This window comes from Capra hircus, chromosome 16 (assembly GCF_001704415.2).
Source record: "Capra hircus breed San Clemente chromosome 16, ASM170441v1, whole genome shotgun sequence".
Taxonomy (NCBI): domain Eukaryota; kingdom Metazoa; phylum Chordata; class Mammalia; order Artiodactyla; family Bovidae; genus Capra; species Capra hircus.
Window position 1 is genome coordinate 64,454,114 of NC_030823.1, and position 16,643 is coordinate 64,470,756.

Sequence of the window (16,643 nt, forward strand, 5' to 3'; positions counted from 1 at the left end):
AGGAAAGGATCTTGATAAAAAATTTCTTCAGAGTATCTGGAGGCAGCTGGATTTTTTTAGGGTTTCATTTGTTTATGTTTTAACTAACAGGTCCAACTGCTGTTACAAGTTACCACAAATTTAGTGGTCAAAAACAGCACACATTTAATATCTTACAGTTGTGGAGGTTAGAACTATAACACAGGTCTCACTGAGCTAGTATCAGTGAGCAGGCAGGCCTGCATTCCTTTCTTGAGGCTCTCTGGGAAAATCCATCTCTTGGCCTTTTCCAGTTTCTTGAGGTCGACTCATTCCTGAGATTGCTCCCCTCTCCCATCCAGTGAGTCATGATTAAATCAATAGAGCCCACTGATTCCCTTCCATTGTCATAGATCTGACTGTAATGCCTTCTGACCACAGCTCCCTCTAATGGTTCTGGCTGCTGGATTTTGGATTTTAGTTCATGAAGAAATCAGAAAGTCAAGAAACAAAGGGCAAACTTAATAGGTTCAACAATCAAACTTGCCCTTTCTTGAGCAGAGTCCTCAGTTGCCACTTCTGCCAGAACCCTTCTTCCTCTTCTCACAGAACCACCATTTGCATCTCAGCTTTCCCAACTGGACTGAATTTCCTAAAATCAGGGACCACATCTTCTTCCCTGCTCCTTATCCAACCTCAGGAGGAGGGCTTTCTAGAAGGAAGATGCTGCCCATTAATTCTCAAGCATGTGCTCATGCATCACAGACTCAGGTACCATTCAGGGGTAAATTTCTTGACCTTTCTGCATTGTTAACCTCTTAAGGACCTCAGGAAAACCCAGTGGAGGCCACTGTCCCCAAAACTAGGAGGTGGCTCATAGTAGCTTGATTTGGAGGAAATTTGGCTCTGACTTGCCCTCCCAGAGGGATGAGTGTTCAAAAACCCGTGATCAAGTCTCATCACTAAAACAGAACTATCTATGTAGACTGAGGGTGGCTAAACTTCCCAGAATCACAGATTCTTAATAGGGGGTAAGGGATCACTGACTGTTATTTTCACTTGTTTCTTCATCTGTGATTGGGGATATTTATTCAACATTTCTTGAGCACTTGCTATCTTCAGGGACCTATGCTTTGCTAAGAATACAAAGAGTAAAGGCAGGATCCCTGCCCCAAAGCACAGGTCAGGTGGATGACTGCAGCAGAGAGAGAGGATGACTAGAAGCAGACAAGTACATTTGGCTGGGAGAGTTTAGCAAAGCATTATTGGGGGTAGGAGCCAGGTGGGGAAACTGGCCTGATTTGTCCTCTCACAGGAAAAATGGGAATTGGCCAGATGGGGAAGGGAGGGACAGCTATTCCTGATAATGGATATGGCAAAGGATGAGAGACGCTCAAGCTGGAGTGGCTCCAGACTTGTGAGGAGAGAAGAGCTGTTAGTTGACTTCTCCCGAGACCTCCATCACTTCCATCCTGGCCACACCGGATGAACATACCATCTAAGAAAAAGACATGCAATAGTGGTTTCATGATCCCCCTCACCTCCAATTCCAATCTGATTGTTGGCCCAAAGTAGAAATTCTGGAGGCACCACCAGAAGTTTGCTATGAAAGGAGGAGATGGAGGGAAGCTTATGCCACGCCAAGTGTCCCCATCACTGCCGGACGCGATTTCTCCAACACGTCTCCTCTCTTGCCTGAAGCTGTTGGTGTAAAGTTAAAGCTGAGATCATAGAAAAGGCTTCTGCCAAGTGAAGAAGCAAACACCCATTCTGAGCTCTCCCTGGCTGTGTCCACCCTGAGAATTTGAGTTTCGTCATATGAGATCATGTCCATCGTATATACTTCCGTGTCTTCTACACCCACTAGAGCACCTCATACAACAGATGCACAATCATTGTTTTTCAGATGAATGAATTTATGGATGAATGAACAACTGTGGATACTGGTGAGTAAATATTGCTTTGTTTATAATTACAGAAAGAATGGATATATTGCTCAGTGTTGCCCACTGAAAACAAATTTGTTTGAACAGCAATTCAATTACATCAAGAGTAATTGCCCATTACTGTATTATAGACCTAATCCGATTCCCACAGAAATTAGCATATGCATTTTAAAAGCATGATTACAACTGACATTAAGTGACTTCCCTGTGGATTCCTTCCTCATGGCAGAAAAGTAAAATTCTGTACTACACTGACTCACTTTTCCATCTCTGAGGAGTTCCTCCCAATTCAAGTTTGACATTTGCTTAAAAGATGAAAACAGCCCCATTCCAAATAAATATGACATCTGGACACTTTTTCAAGGACAAACATTTTATTGCAATATAGGCACTTGGCAGGGTAAATATGTGGTTACAAAGTGGTTTAAGTTTATTTGCTTTATATAGTGACCAGAAAAATCAATCCACAGTGTAGATCTCCTTATTGAGGTTGCAGACTTCAGAAGCAAATTGTAAAACCCACTTGTTTATGGTAAAGAAGGTACATGTAACTGACTTTTTCACCAAGTGAAACTGTATTATTTATTTTAGTCAGTGATGTCTTTCTCTTCCCCAAATTAAACTTGCTAGGTTAGCATACATCATTTAGCACTTTTTATAAAGAAATAAAATCACTTATCTGAGAGAATCGTGGAACCCTTTGAAATCACTACCTCTAATCTGAAAGCTATGAAACCAGACTTGAGAATCTTTGTAGTAAAATGCAGAAGATGGAGGATGAAGACCCATAGTTCTTCATACTCAGTCTCTTTCTAAAAATTTTGAACAAGCTGGAATCTTTTCCTTGTTGTCTCCAAAATGCATTTTTTTTTTAAAATGAGTTTACTCTGAATAACGCAAGACACTACTGACTCTGCTCTAAGCTGCAAAGGAAAAACTGACAAGCGAATTCTTTTTTAAGGAAAATATTCTTTCTTTGTGAAAGGTCAATAAAACATAACTAGTCATGGAATTTTTGCCAAAAACCACGTCTTGAGGTTTTATGCATTTCAAAGAAATTTGTCCATAGGAGAGAGCCTCTGAGCAGCTTGCCGAGGCTTTTCCTGCTGCTTACTTAAATCACAATAACCTTGCTCCAAGGTGGAAACCACTGAAGCAATCTAGACAAGTCTGTATCAAAACCAAGAAAAACCCAGTAATAGGAAACTATTCCACTCAACATGTGAAAACAAATAAGGAAATTTTAATGCACTTTAATTTCCTGTTCCATTGTCAAACGGAACAGTCACCTGACTTAATCTAGTGGACGTGTCTTTTGTGAAATACGTACAGAAAACCTGCGTTCTCAGCTCCTCTACCCGCAGATGGGTAGACACTGATGTTCATCCATCCAATGAAACGACAGGTACTGTCGTTTAGGGTTGGAAAAATCTCTCAGCTTTCCAAGTGGGGTCAGGAGCCCTGAGGTGAGCAAAAGGGAGGCAGCTAGAGGCTTCTACATGGGCTTAGCCTGCGCCAGGACCTCCTTGCTTGCTGATCACCATTCTCCTGGAGAGAAGGGCAGTCCGTGGGGAGGCTGGGCACTGGTCCTTTGGCTCTCAGTCTCACCGGGCAGCGCATCAGACCATTTGGCCACTTGCCTTTTGGACTTTGGACTTGATTTAAGGGAAGACTCCCAAGGGCAAAAAGCCCAAGTAAAATATATCTCCTTGCCTGACAGCAAGCCCCAAATAGCCCCAGCACAGCAGTGTGGTTGGTGATCAGTTCTCACATTTCCTGAGGAGCCTGACACAAGCAGTTCCTTGTTAGGCACTAGGGATATTAAAGTGACTTGAGAAGCCAGGGAGCCATTATTCAAGGCTACGTGTGCAGGAAGTACACAGGATGACTAAACCCTAGCATCTGTCCTTGAAGGAAAGGGCCCCTGGAAGAGACAGGAAGTAAACATAATTGCAATATTTTGTGCCAAATGCAAGGATATGAGTGAACACAGGCACGATGAAGACCAGGGAGGGGAGTGACCTCTGCCTTCCACCCATAATGCTGCTGCTGCGGCTAAGTCACTTCAGTCGTGTCCAACTCTGTGAGACCCCATAGATAGCAGCCCACCAGGCTCCGCCACCCCTGGGATTCTCCAGGCAAGAATACTGGAGTGGGTTGTCATTTCCTTCTCCAATGCATGAAAGTGAAAAGTGAAAAGTGAAAGTGAAGCTGCTCAGTTATGTCCAACTCTTCATGACCCCATGGACTGCAGCCTACCAGGCTCCTCTGTCCATGAGATTTTCCAGGCAAGAGTACTGGAGTGGGTTGCTGTTGCCTTCTCCACCTATAATGAGTGGATCTAAACACGCTAAGTGTTAGTCACTCAGTCATGTCGGACTCTTTACCACCTCATGGACTATAGCCTGCCAGGTTCCTCTGTCCTGGAATTCTCCAGGCAAGAATACTGGAGTGGGTAAGCTATTCCTTTGGCCAGGGGATCTTCCTGACCCAGGGATTGAACCCAGGTCTCCTGCTTTGCAGACAGATTCTTTACCATTATGAGCCAAGGTTGAAACAATTCAATATGAGAGTATATTGATTATTTTTCATCCCCTATGACCCAGAAATCCAAGCAATTCTTCATAGCGAGGTGGAGAGAGAGATATTTTAATTCCTGGTTAAATAGTCAAACTATGTATAAATTCTTAAAAAAAAACTGATATTAACTACTTGCTGATGATAATCAAAACAAGCTCTTAGGACAATATGTTGAGATCTAATTTTAAAATTTGTAGAAGGAAATTTCAAGATGTAGACCTGGGACTAAAGCTTTTAGAAAATCATCTGGTATTTTTCTGAAGGACAAGAGAATACATCTTTTTAATCTTTGGCAAGAAAGTTCATTCCACCTTAACACTCACAGGTAAAGGTCATGATCCATTCAGAAGATGTATTGCCATCTATTTCCATTAAAGTAAGTTCTAAGAGAAAGGAAGAGAGCCATTTTCACCACAGTATCAGAGCCTGGGACATAACAAGACTCAATTTGCTAAACAACTAAGCAAATAATTTCCATTGTTGGTAATATCTTTGGAACTTAATGATTTATAGCTTGGTTTCTCTCTTTCTTCCTTTCTCTCTCCCTTTTACTTCCCTCTTTTCTTTCTTCTTTTATTCATTTATTCACTTTATTCCCTCCTGGGAATAAATCAGGACTGTTTCAATGCAAAGAAAGAAAGTTGTCATATTTTGAAAATCAGTATATATTTTTTTTCTTTCAGATTAAATTCCTTTGGATCCTTTCATTTATGCTAGACAAGCACCTAATCTTTCTTTTTTTTCTTTTGTTCTTTTTTGTTACTATGCCTAATGCAGCATGTGTCGTAGAATAGCTGTTCAAATAATGTTTAATTGGTCAGCTTTATGCTTGATAATTTAGCTAAGCTCTTTCTCTGCACAGTCTAAGGCTAATTTGGAAGGCTTTCAGCCTTAAACATGCCAAAGAAATTTCCTTGCCTCATCTGATGTTCTCCAAAAAGTGATTAATTAATAAGAATTAACAAGATTAATTAGTAGGAAATTGATCGCGGCATTAGTAAGAGTCCCAGCCAGCCCCCCAGACCACAGTCTTGCTCTGTTTCCGCTCAGCTTTCCTGAGATGTCTCAGGCTGATCGCTCAGGCTCTGTGGGCTGCACACAGCAGGCGGGAGGGGCCGGAGCTCACCATCTCCCTTTCCTGCAGCCGGGCATGAAGAAGCCTTAAAGTGCATTAGAAGAGAATGCGCAGGGTGCCCAGCTGTCTCCTCTGCCTTCCCTGCAGCCCCGTCCCACCCTGGGCTCCTCAGCTGCCTCTCACCCCACCCCGACACACACCATTACCTTTGTAATTCTTACTCAAATGCTAAAGCCATAATTCATGGGAGGACAGTTCCATTCCACAAAGGCTGGCCTCAGTGCTCCTGCCCCGTGTGCATTTCCCTCTAGTTCATGATACAAATTAAAGAAGTACTTCATGCTTTTTTTTTTTTTTTTTGGTAACAACTCACAGGCACCCGACCCCCTCCCCCTTTGGGCTGAGTTTGTTCCAAGAAGGACTTTGGCCACGTTGTCCCTTTCACTCCTCTGAAGGGGGCTCTGGGGGGTCTTCTCTCTGTGTATCTAGGGTGTTGATGTTGGCGACATTCTCCACCACCCACTGACACTCGTGAACGGGGTCGGCCTTCCTCTCCTGGGCATCCTCGCTGGTGGCAGGCTGGGCTGCGCTGCAGCTCCCGCCCACCGCCTCTTCTTCCACAGAAACCTGGCTCTCCCTGGGGCTGATGGGGTCAGAACGGAACACGCAAGCTTCTAGGGGCACAGCTTCAGCCTCCACAGAGCACATGGGCCCTCCTCCTTCCAGGGCGCCCAGTCCGGAAGCACCCTCTGTGAGCTTGCTCTCAGCGGGCTCTCCCGGCTCCTCTGTGGGGTCTGGGCCCCAGGCCCCCTCACTGAGCCCCCCGCAGGCTGGCTGAGCATCTGGAAATTCTCCCAGCTCCACCCCGCTGGCCTCGGCCTTGGGAGCTGGACCACGGGCCTCCCCCTCACTGACTTCACTTTCTTCACAGTTGTCCTGACCCAAGGCAGATGGTTGACTGGCCTCTGTGTCAATTTGGGTTGCTTCCTCTTCTTTTTCAGTATCTTGGGGAACAAGGGCCTCCTCATGTGTATCTTTCTCAACCTCGAGCACAGCGGACTCCTCTGGTACTTCGGCAGTCACCGTCAGCAAATTTCTGAGCTCCTTCAAGGAGCCTGCAGCAGAGCTGGGCTCTGTATCTTCCTGGGTGGTTCCCCAGCCCTCAGGAGTCTCTTCCAACTCCAGCTGTGACAAGTGTGTGCCCAGGGCACCTGCTGTCACCTCTGTAGCCACCAGATTCACAACCGGGCCATCTATACTTGAATCGATGACCTGCGTGTCCCCATCTGGGGGAGGGCTGGACACAGGGAGGGAAAGGCCTTCTTCTCTGGCCAATGGACTAGGGACCTCTGGCTGTTTCATCTCCCCTGCCTCCTGGAACACCTCATTACTCAGGATCTCACTCTCTGAAACTCCGGGGAGAACGGCTGAGGCTCTCCTGGCGGGGCTGGCCTGGTTTGACCCCGCAGGAGTTTTTAGATCAGTGAGGCTGGACACGCTTTCACTGGGCAAGGCCATGTTGTCTTCAAACAAATTGTGTTTCTTCAGGATAGCAGCCTCCTTTATCACTGAGAGATACCAGAAAGCAAAACATAATGTTAAAACCTTGCCCTGATTAATCTGGAATTTCTGATTCTATCCAGAAGCTAAACTTCCCTCTCAGCTTTTCTAACCGTCTGAATTTCCCAATTTCAAATTACAGCTTACATCTAACCCTCTTTCAGGAAGCCTTCCCTGATGACCAGAGCTTACAGGCTCATTCCAAACCCTGGACCTCTGTAATGTTCACTCATTCATTTATTCAAACAGCACAATCCAAAGATGAATGAATAAAACATGGCCTTGGCTTTCAAAGAGGTCAAATCTACTACCATCATTGGTATCACCCTTGGAGCACCCCCCACATCTCATTAGCTGCTAGTATGTGCAGCTGCAGTGTGTCTACTTCGACTGACACTCCTTTAGGGCGGGACAGGCCCTTATTTTCTCTGCTTTTACACTCAGAACAGTCCTGAACAGTCCTTAGCACTGAGCCTGCAGAGAGAACCTTATGACCTGCAGTGTCCAAACTAAAGGCCTCTGTCCATCCAGCTCAGTCCTAGAGGCCCCGAGAGGAATAAAATCAATAATAACAACCATTTCCTCCACATCCTCTCCAGAATTTATTGTTTGTAGGTTTTTTTTAATGATGGCCATTCAGGTCAGAGATTTGGAGTTCTCTAACAATTAGCATAATTAACATAGCAATTGAGCATCTTATCTTTTGTTTGGCCAACTGTATAGCACAGGGAATTCTCCTTCCTCGCGCTGCGGTGACCTGAATGGGAAGGAACTAAAAGGGAGGGAATGCGTGTAAATACACGGCTGATGCATTTTGCTTTACGGCAGGAACTAACACACACTGCAAAGCAACCATCCTCCAGTAAAAATTAATTTTAAAAAATAACGACAACCAGCAGCTGACGTTTTTGACAGTCAGCCTCTACCTCTGGCTGTGTAGGCTGTACAGTGCCCAACAATCTCACACCCAAGGGGATACCATTCACATCACAGATTTGTGTATTCAGCAGAGTAATTTTCCAGCAGGCTGCAGCAGCATGTCCTGCTCAAACCAAACCAGTATATCGTGACAATTTTTTGACAGACAGCAGTCTGCCGTCTAGAGGAAGAGAGCTTTTTCCCTAATTCGCCCAAGGGTGCTGTGGTGGCCGGGCAGCGGCCTTGTCTGAACGTCTCTTCCTGTGCAGATACTGAGATGACATCTTTGTATTCCTCGTCTCACTGGATGAGCTACTTTGACCTGGGGCTTGTGCTTGGCCAGCTTTCTTTGTGGAGACCAGGTATGTTTCAAGTCTATAGTTCTAGGGACAGCCCTCTCCTGTGCATTTCTATCAAAGTTTTCCTATCAACACTCCTATCCTGAGCAGGGCCTGATTCCACGGGATACTGGGAGCCAGAGTCCTAATGGGGCTCGCCAAGGATGGAGTCACAGCCCAGTGTATTCTGTCTGGCTGAGTGGAGGTGAGGAATGTGCTGAGAGGGCAGAGCAGCTGGGAAGCCCCGCTGCTGAATCACCTGCTCCAGGCTGGGGAGGCGTTGTAAGCCTGTGGCCAAGAAGAGCTCTTTTTCCTTTGTTCTGTCTGGAACAGCCGGAGGAGGCCAGCTGTTCATGAGACATCCTAGGTTAATCTCTCTAACCTTAGTCCTCTCATCTGAAAAATGAAGCTTAAAATTCCCAGTTCACAAAGTTCTTATTTGGATTGAAAGCAAAATAATATCTAATGGGCCAGTGGAGTGTGAGCCAAATTGCGACCGCTCAATGGAGGTCAGCAGCCCTCGCTTCTTTGGTCCCTTGTCCTGTCTTCCCAGCTCTTGGCGTCAATTTCCTGTTCCCCTTTCATTCCTGTGGACAAAACCTAGCTGGCCCTGTGGGGTCCCTGTCAGGGGTGTGCCCCTCTATCTAGAGCTTTCTCCAGCACCAGGGAAACCTTCCATACCTTTCAGACTTTCGTCTAGGAGGATCTGATGTAAAATCTCCTCGTAGACATTTTCAACGTGGATCATATTGGTGTGATCTGCAAAGATGTACTGCTCATATTTCTGAAGCTCCTGGAGAAGGAGAGATAAGAAGATAAAGGGACAACACATGAGACACCAGTTTGCAGAAGATCTCTGGAAAGGACAGCTGTCCCTCTTGTTCCCCTTGGAGTGTGAAGCATTGGTCACCTGCTTCCTCTCGCCCTGACACCATGCCCTGGACTGGACTCACGCTCTGTGCCCTTCGAGGGGGCAGACACCAGAGACCCTGATGATCTCAAGGCCTTGTCAGTGGGTCTGGACATTTCCTTTTTTTCCTTCTTTTTTAATGCCAACAGTACTTTACTAAGGTGTAAGAAATACCGAGAAAAATGCACACGTTTTAAAAGTAGAGCTCAACAACTTTAAACATATAAATATACTCAGATAACCATAACCCAGATCAAGGTGAACATTCCCATCACCCCTATACCTTTTTCCAGTCTAGACTGCTCACCAAGAGATTAAGCTCTGATGTTGTATCTATCACACTAGATTAGTTTTTCTTGTTATTTAACTTTATGTAAATGGAACCCTGTACTCTTGTTTTGTGTTTGTGTTTGGAGATTCATCCATGTGCTGCATGCATCAGTAGTTCATTTGTTTTTATTGATGAATGGCACTTATTATGTGGACAAGCTAAAACTGTTTATCTATATTCCTACTGCTGGATATTGACTGTTATGAACATAATTGTTATTGATATTCTTGTGTATGATTTTGTGGATTTAGGGGCTACTTGAGTGTATACCTAGAAGTGAGACTGCTGTGTCCTAGAGTAGATATATGTTTAACTCTTAGGATGCGTCTCATTCTCAGATGTGGAGAATCCCTAGTCACAGACTCTTGAGAAACAGTCTCCTCTTTCCCTCCAACTGGCCCTGAAACTCTGTGATTCTAAGACAATCCAGGCATCACACAAAATCCTGTAACACTTCCTGCTTTCCAAGGGTCTCCAGGTGGCTTGCCTTTTATCGGCATGAGGTCAAGGAAGGGATCAAAATGAGCCAAGTCATATCCTTGGGATTAACTCCATAATGCTTGCACCTGATAGTGCAGGATGGGGGCTCCTGACCCCTGGTTCTTAGAAAGCCAGGGTCTTAGCAGTGGGATTCGATGGCTTTTGCATGGAGGGAGGAGATTTACAGTAGGCCATCAGAAGCCACCCCATTCAGACTCTCAGAGCCAGGACAGGGGGGTCTGTAGCCCAGGACCGGATCCCAGTGGGTAATAATGGGACCCCTCTTTACCCACCGTAGGGAAAGCCACAGGATTAAAGAGACATGCGCTTCCATGACCCTGAGAGGGTCTGTGAGATAAGACGGACACACAGGTGAGTGCCACATGGGCAGAGCACAGCTCGGGACTGCACACTGCCCTGCACTGGCTGTGGGACCCTGGGCAAGCCAGCTCACGGCTCTGTGCCGCTCTCTTCCTCTGCAAAACGAGGTGTGTGTCTTTCATCTCCCCACGTGATCTTCCACTCCTTAGTTCCCTGTTATTCATCCCTCAGGACGGGGAGAAAACATGGCACTGGGAAGTCCTCTCCGTCCCCATAGGCCGAGCTGGGCACCCTCTTCCAAACTCAGCCACCTCTCTTCCCCACAAAGCTCCTGCCATGCTCATCGCAAAGTGCGCGCTGAGCCTGTCTGCTGACTCTAGGCTGTGAAGCCCAGGACAAAACAGGGACACTGGCTGGGCACGTGCCTGGATCATGCTTATACATGTTTGCCGAATAAACAGCAGGCCTTTGAACTTTCAACCAGCTAAGTAATTGTGTGGGAAAGAATCATTCCAAGGGGCACTTATCCTGTTGTGACATGCACAACTGTACAAAACAGGTTTTCTATATTGAATTGACTGAATTGTGACACATATTAATTCCCTGGATCTGTTAAGTTGGAATTAAAAAAAAAAAAATCTCCCTAGGCAATTCTAATGTGCAGCCTGGGTTAAGTACTGCAGATCTTAGAACCAAGGGAAATATACTCTAGTAAACTAAAGAATCTTTGCCTGAAGCAAATGCTCCCCTAGTTCACCTACTCTGTAAATCCAGATGTTTTTAAATTTCTTGATACTGATACAATATTCCTCATTACTGAAAATGCCAGGCCTCAATTTCTCTCCAAACCGGTCTCTCTTGATTAAAAATCACAAGCGCCTCTGAGAGATTTGGTATAACTGCAGATGGCTGGAGAGAGAGGAGCAGGCAGAGAGAGAGGCTTTTTTTTTTTTTTTTTTTTAAACTCTTCTCCTCTCTTGGGAGGACGTGGCTCCAAGGCCCCCACATTGCCTTTGGGATTCGAAAACAAAAATACCTTACACAGAATGTCTGCATGCAGACGTGTCCAAGTGGACTGAATCATTCTTTGAATGGCTGGACTTTTCCAGCCATAAGATGGAAAATCATATAGGCAAGAGACAATCATATAGGTAGATTCTTTACTGCCCTGACTTGCTCAAACCTTTTCTAAGAAATTTACCCTCAGAAGTAAGTGCCAGGTACTTGGCATGCCTCTGGCTTTCTGAAGAAAAACAATATGTACAGAATATAAAAATGATCAAGGAAATTTTTGCAATAAAATAACCCATGCACTGGACTTTAATGTTCCATGTTTGGAGATTCTCTAAGCTGCAAAAAAGCCCTTTTTAAATTCTAAAAAGCTCTTTAATATTTGTGCCAAGAGGGAGCCAGCCTTGCAAAGGTCCCAGCTTACAGATCATGAAGCAGCAGAAAAACTAGTAGTAAATACCATTTATTGAGCGCATCCCATGTTACCAATGAGTGCGAGCTGACTTCAAACTCTGGTGGATGCCAGCTCTGTGACCTTGGTCCCATTACTTAACCCCTCAGGTTTCCTCATTTGTGCAGTGAGGACATACACAGTACCTGCTCACAGGGTTTTCATGAGGATCAACAAGACAATCCATACAAAGTGCTGAGCATGTGGCAAGCACTCATCAAATGGTCACCGTGTCACCCTGGTCTTCTCAGTCTTAAGAAGGATACTGCAAAGTATTATTACCTCCATTTTCTAGATGAAATCTAGGCCAAGAGAGAGGACAAGAGTCTTGCCCAAGGCCCCAGAGCTGGTATGTGGAGGAGCTGGGACTTGAACCCAGGTCTTGACCTGGGCTCCTTGGTTGGCTCACTTACGACCCTGTGCTGAAGGTGTGACCTAGTCACACCTTCACAAGCGTGGCTGTCACTAGCTGCCTAGTGTCCATAGAAGCTTTAGATGGTTTTAGTTTCTTTGACTTCAGTAAGCAAGTATTACTGAAATTACAAATACCCTTCTGAAATTTTGTGACAAGGTCTTTTCCTGGATGGAGTGGTCAAGTTTCAGAGGCTGTGTTGGGCCTATGGTGGGTGGGTGGGGGTGGGGGGGTGTCATACCATAATGAGGAACAATCCGTAGGCACTGTATTGTAACCCTTAACTTGTTTCAAACTCAGATCATTACTCTTTGAGATTCTGTCTTGTCCAAGGGTTGGGAAATCCACACAGCTGCTTGCCTTTTTAAATAAAGTTTTATTGGAACACAGACTGCACATCTATTTATGGGTCATCTACGGCTGCATTTGTGCTATCACGGCAGAACTGTGTGCTTGCAACAGAAATAATATGGCCGTGAAGCCTAAAATATTTGCCACCTGACCACTTACAGGAAAAGTGTGTTGACCCCTCCCTAGTCATCTACTGCTTGTAAGTGCATCATGACCAAAAAACTGTACTTGAACTTCAAAGGCAACAAAAGCAGGTTCTGGAGTAACCTATCTCCTTACTGGTTTGCACACGGATGCCAGTGCCTTCTGCAGGGTAGGAAGTGTGATTTGAACCAGCGCCTCTTGAAATATCCTCTTCCGGATGGTGCTGCTGTCATAATCATATTGCTGTCGGTACAGAGATAGAAACGTACGCTAAATACAACATTACAACCTGTTAAATTTTGTGTAAACAAAAAACTCAGCAACTCACTTCGTCTCCCTTCCCACCTCCACCCTCCTGTCCTAATTTCTGAGGACCCTAGTGGTGTTCCAAGGTTTCAGAGATCTTTCTATGCAGTTCTCTCACATTGCAGGTAGAGGTTACGACTGATAATGACCCATCTCCGCCATCCCTCTTACAGATACGAAAACTGAGCTAAGATCAAAGCAGAGTGTTATAAAATTGAAGACAAAACTAGGGGATGGGTTAAAACTTCATCACCCCTGTCTTGGGTTGGTGCCTGGGAGCCCTGATCACCTCCTTCCTTCACTCTACATCCTGAAGGCAGGATTGGTAGGTTGCAATGATTTCTGCCAAAGAAGACAGTGTCTGGCTCACAGCTACATTAGCACTGCGGTATGGTCAACAAAGAAGTTCAGTATCTAGAATAGGAAAGAGGATGTCCTATTGACTCATGGAACAGCCAAGTCTAGAGACCCAGGTTTGATTTTAAAGGGGGTTCAGGGAGAGGGCACAGACAAACTGGAGCATAGCCACAGGGATGTGTGCAGAATGGTCAGGCCAAACAAAGGATGGTTAAAGAGATTTATGCCAGAGATAACTTGGGGTAGAATCATAGCTCTATTCAAACAACCAAAGACCACCATGTGGAAGAAGGGCATGAGAAGAGTGTAGAACTAGAATTCTCAGTGGTGAGAAATTTGACTTAGCAGTGGGAAGTATGTTCTTGTTTTAAAGTGTCCAGAGAAGAGATGGACTGTCCTGAGAGTTAAAAATTGTGTTGCCATGGTGGGGGGCGGGGGCGGCACTGACCTTGATACTATCTTTTCTTTCTCAATGGCAAGTTCATTATTTTGTGTGTTACCATGGCAATTATTGCTTTTAATCTCAATGATTTGGTTGCCAGAGTTTCCTACTGCCTGTGAGGTATTAAGACCAGATCTGAAATTCAGGGACTACCTCCTAGGCTCTGTGAAACTTTGATCTTCAGTTCCAAAGCTCTGCTTAGGGAAAGTAGGTCATAAAAAATTAGTGGACTAAGTTTAGGGATAGTTTTAGCTCAAAGCTCAAGTAGCCTGTTAAGCTTACGTAAGTCAAGTTCTTGTGAGGATCAAATGAAACAGGATAAGTTTAAAGATATGCCCTCTATATATGCAAGCTCCTATTATTACAACTATTTTGATATACACTGATGCATGACGCACATTTAAAACAGTTTCACACAGCAGCTGTCCTTTCCTTGAAGTAGTTCGTTTGCCATGAGGTTTTGATTTTTCTAAAAACTGTTAATTCAAATGGGTTTTACTGTATTGCAAACCCGGAAGAAAGAGAGTGTGTGTTTTATAGTTTCATATTCCATGCAATACCTATCACAATTCTTTGCTTATAGTGGAGAGTCAGTATCAAGTCCAATTGCTATGTAAGTAAGCCTAAGACATGGCACTTGTGGCTGGTGACCAGACGCTGAGGACCTGTGGTCCCTAAAGTAGCCACTAGATGGCAGAATAGGCACGACAGTCGAAGGGGAACTGTGAGATGATTGTCCCCGGTTATCAGGGAGAAAGGACCCGGCACTATTTTTAAAGGGGGAGGCAGGTCAAAGAGAGAACTTGATATTTTCCACATAACAAAAGAAATGAGTCACGGTCTTGCTTCTCGCAAGTGAGAAAACAATTTTACCTTTAAGACTCGGAGCTTAACCTTCTCAATGGCGACTGTGGTTTTGGAGGCCTCTCCTTGGAGATGTGGGGAAAGCAACTGCTCAAAAGTGAATACTGCATTCTCCATCAGCTAGAAACCAAAGCAACACAGAAACAGAGGGCAGTCAGAAGCTGGGATCGCCACCCTCGGGTCAAAGTCAGCTTGGAGAGAAAGGAGGGCATGACCATCAGAGATGGACCCTGGGGGTGACCCAGGGCAACAAGTCCTCAATCCACTGTGTGGTCTGTGAAATGCATAAGCCCACAACCACAGTGAGGTCAGTAGGAAGCTGGGAAACACACACACCTGTACCTGTATGTGTACATGTATGTACAGATGTATGGATCTTTTCTTCTCATCTCTCTTTCCACCCAGCACTGGAAAACCCAAGACCATGGGATATTATCATTTCCTGTGGTCATTCCCATCCCCTGCAGCCAGGGCTTAATGAAATGAGGTGGGAGGCTTCTCCAATTATTTTTTGGCTCCTTAGCTCTGCACCTCTCCTTTCAGACGGATGTAAACCATCCCAGCACATCTCTCACTCCACTTTTCACCCTGCCACCCTACTTCTCTCCCTTTCTCTGCCAGGCTGGGAAAGGAGACAGGGTCAAGGCTCAGTGGAGCCCGTGACTGTCACACGCATGGGTTAGGAAATGGAAATGGTTCTGATTTCTTATTCTCTGCGCTTATGCCTGTATCCATTTCACCATAGTCCAGTGCTATCAAAGGAACTTCAGTTAAGCCGTTGGCCAATTGTGCTCCTCATTCATCTTTAATCCTTCACAACTCAGAGGTTAGATAATAAATAAAATGTGCCACTTAATCCTGCCTATAACTTTTAAGGAAAAAAAAAAAAAGCTCCTTTCTTCCCCAAGCCTGTGATCTGAACACAATAGCTTTCCTCTCAGCACTTTCAACACCGAAGTGAATTTATCTAAGAATCTATCTCACTACTAGTTCCCTGAAGTGAGGTCTGGCACAATGTCCAGCCCACAAGAAGCTCCCGAGGAATATTTGTGAAGTAGAATTGTGCTCTTACGGCTTCAGTGATCCCACCCTTCCTTCACTTAGAAAGCGTTAGAATATGGAACGAATCTGTTACTATTCATCCCTGTTTCTAAAGAAAAAGTTCTTTATTGGAAGGAAAAGGAATCTATGAAGTAGACTCAAGAAATCCAAATTTAAAATTGTGATTGAGTGACTGATTTAACTAGATTACGGAATTGATTCAAGCTAGTGGTTCTCCATTCTGGCTGCAAATTAAATGCAGTAGGAATGGGAGTGGGAGAAGTTTTTTTAATTACAAAAAAATAGATATCAAAATCACTGGGAGTGTGGCCCAGACCTCAGTATTTCTTTTTTTTTTTTTCTCAGTATTTCTTAAAAGCGCCCCAGATGATTCCAACGTGAAGCCAACATTAATAGCACTGACTTGAAAAAATCAGGTAATTATCAATTAATGCTACTCTATTTCCCTGAGACATTTCTTCTCTATGATGCTCATCAACATGGAAAAAATGGAGCCAGCTGGAACAGGACAAAAGACGTCGTCACTCAACATGATGGCTAAAGAAACGGACCCCATTTCCCCAGCTACGCCAGCACACCTGCGCTTGCTTCTCTGCAGCCCCATCCTCTTCCACCACAGAAGACCCCACCGCCCCTACCTCTTGCATGTAGTTCTGTGTCCTCTGGACCACCAGATCGATGTGGGGGAACCTGAAGCGGCTCTTGAGATCCTGAAGGTGCTCCTGAAGCAGGTTGACTTTATTATAACAAGGCTCCATCTTCACGGAATCCAGTGGAAGATTCATAAGCTGCTCTAGATGCTGAATTTTGGTGGAGGGGAAAATGA

General features: G+C 44.9%; 1 protein-coding gene across 1 annotated transcript in view; it reads right to left on the reverse strand.

Annotated features, from left to right (window-relative positions):
* FAM129A (family with sequence similarity 129 member A) overlaps positions 2,260–16,643 on the reverse strand; it is a 174,819-nt gene continuing 160,435 nt past the window's right edge. Inside the window, exons 10-14 of the mRNA XM_018060719.1 lie at positions 16,456–16,617; positions 14,765–14,875; positions 12,922–13,029; positions 9,057–9,168; positions 2,260–7,127 (exon numbers count right to left, since the gene is read on the reverse strand). Coding sequence (XP_017916208.1) covers positions 6,001–7,127; positions 9,057–9,168; positions 12,922–13,029; positions 14,765–14,875; positions 16,456–16,617 — 1,620 coding nt within the window. The 3' untranslated portion in view covers positions 2,260–6,000. The remainder of the gene's footprint in view (positions 7,128–9,056; positions 9,169–12,921; positions 13,030–14,764; positions 14,876–16,455; positions 16,618–16,643) is intronic.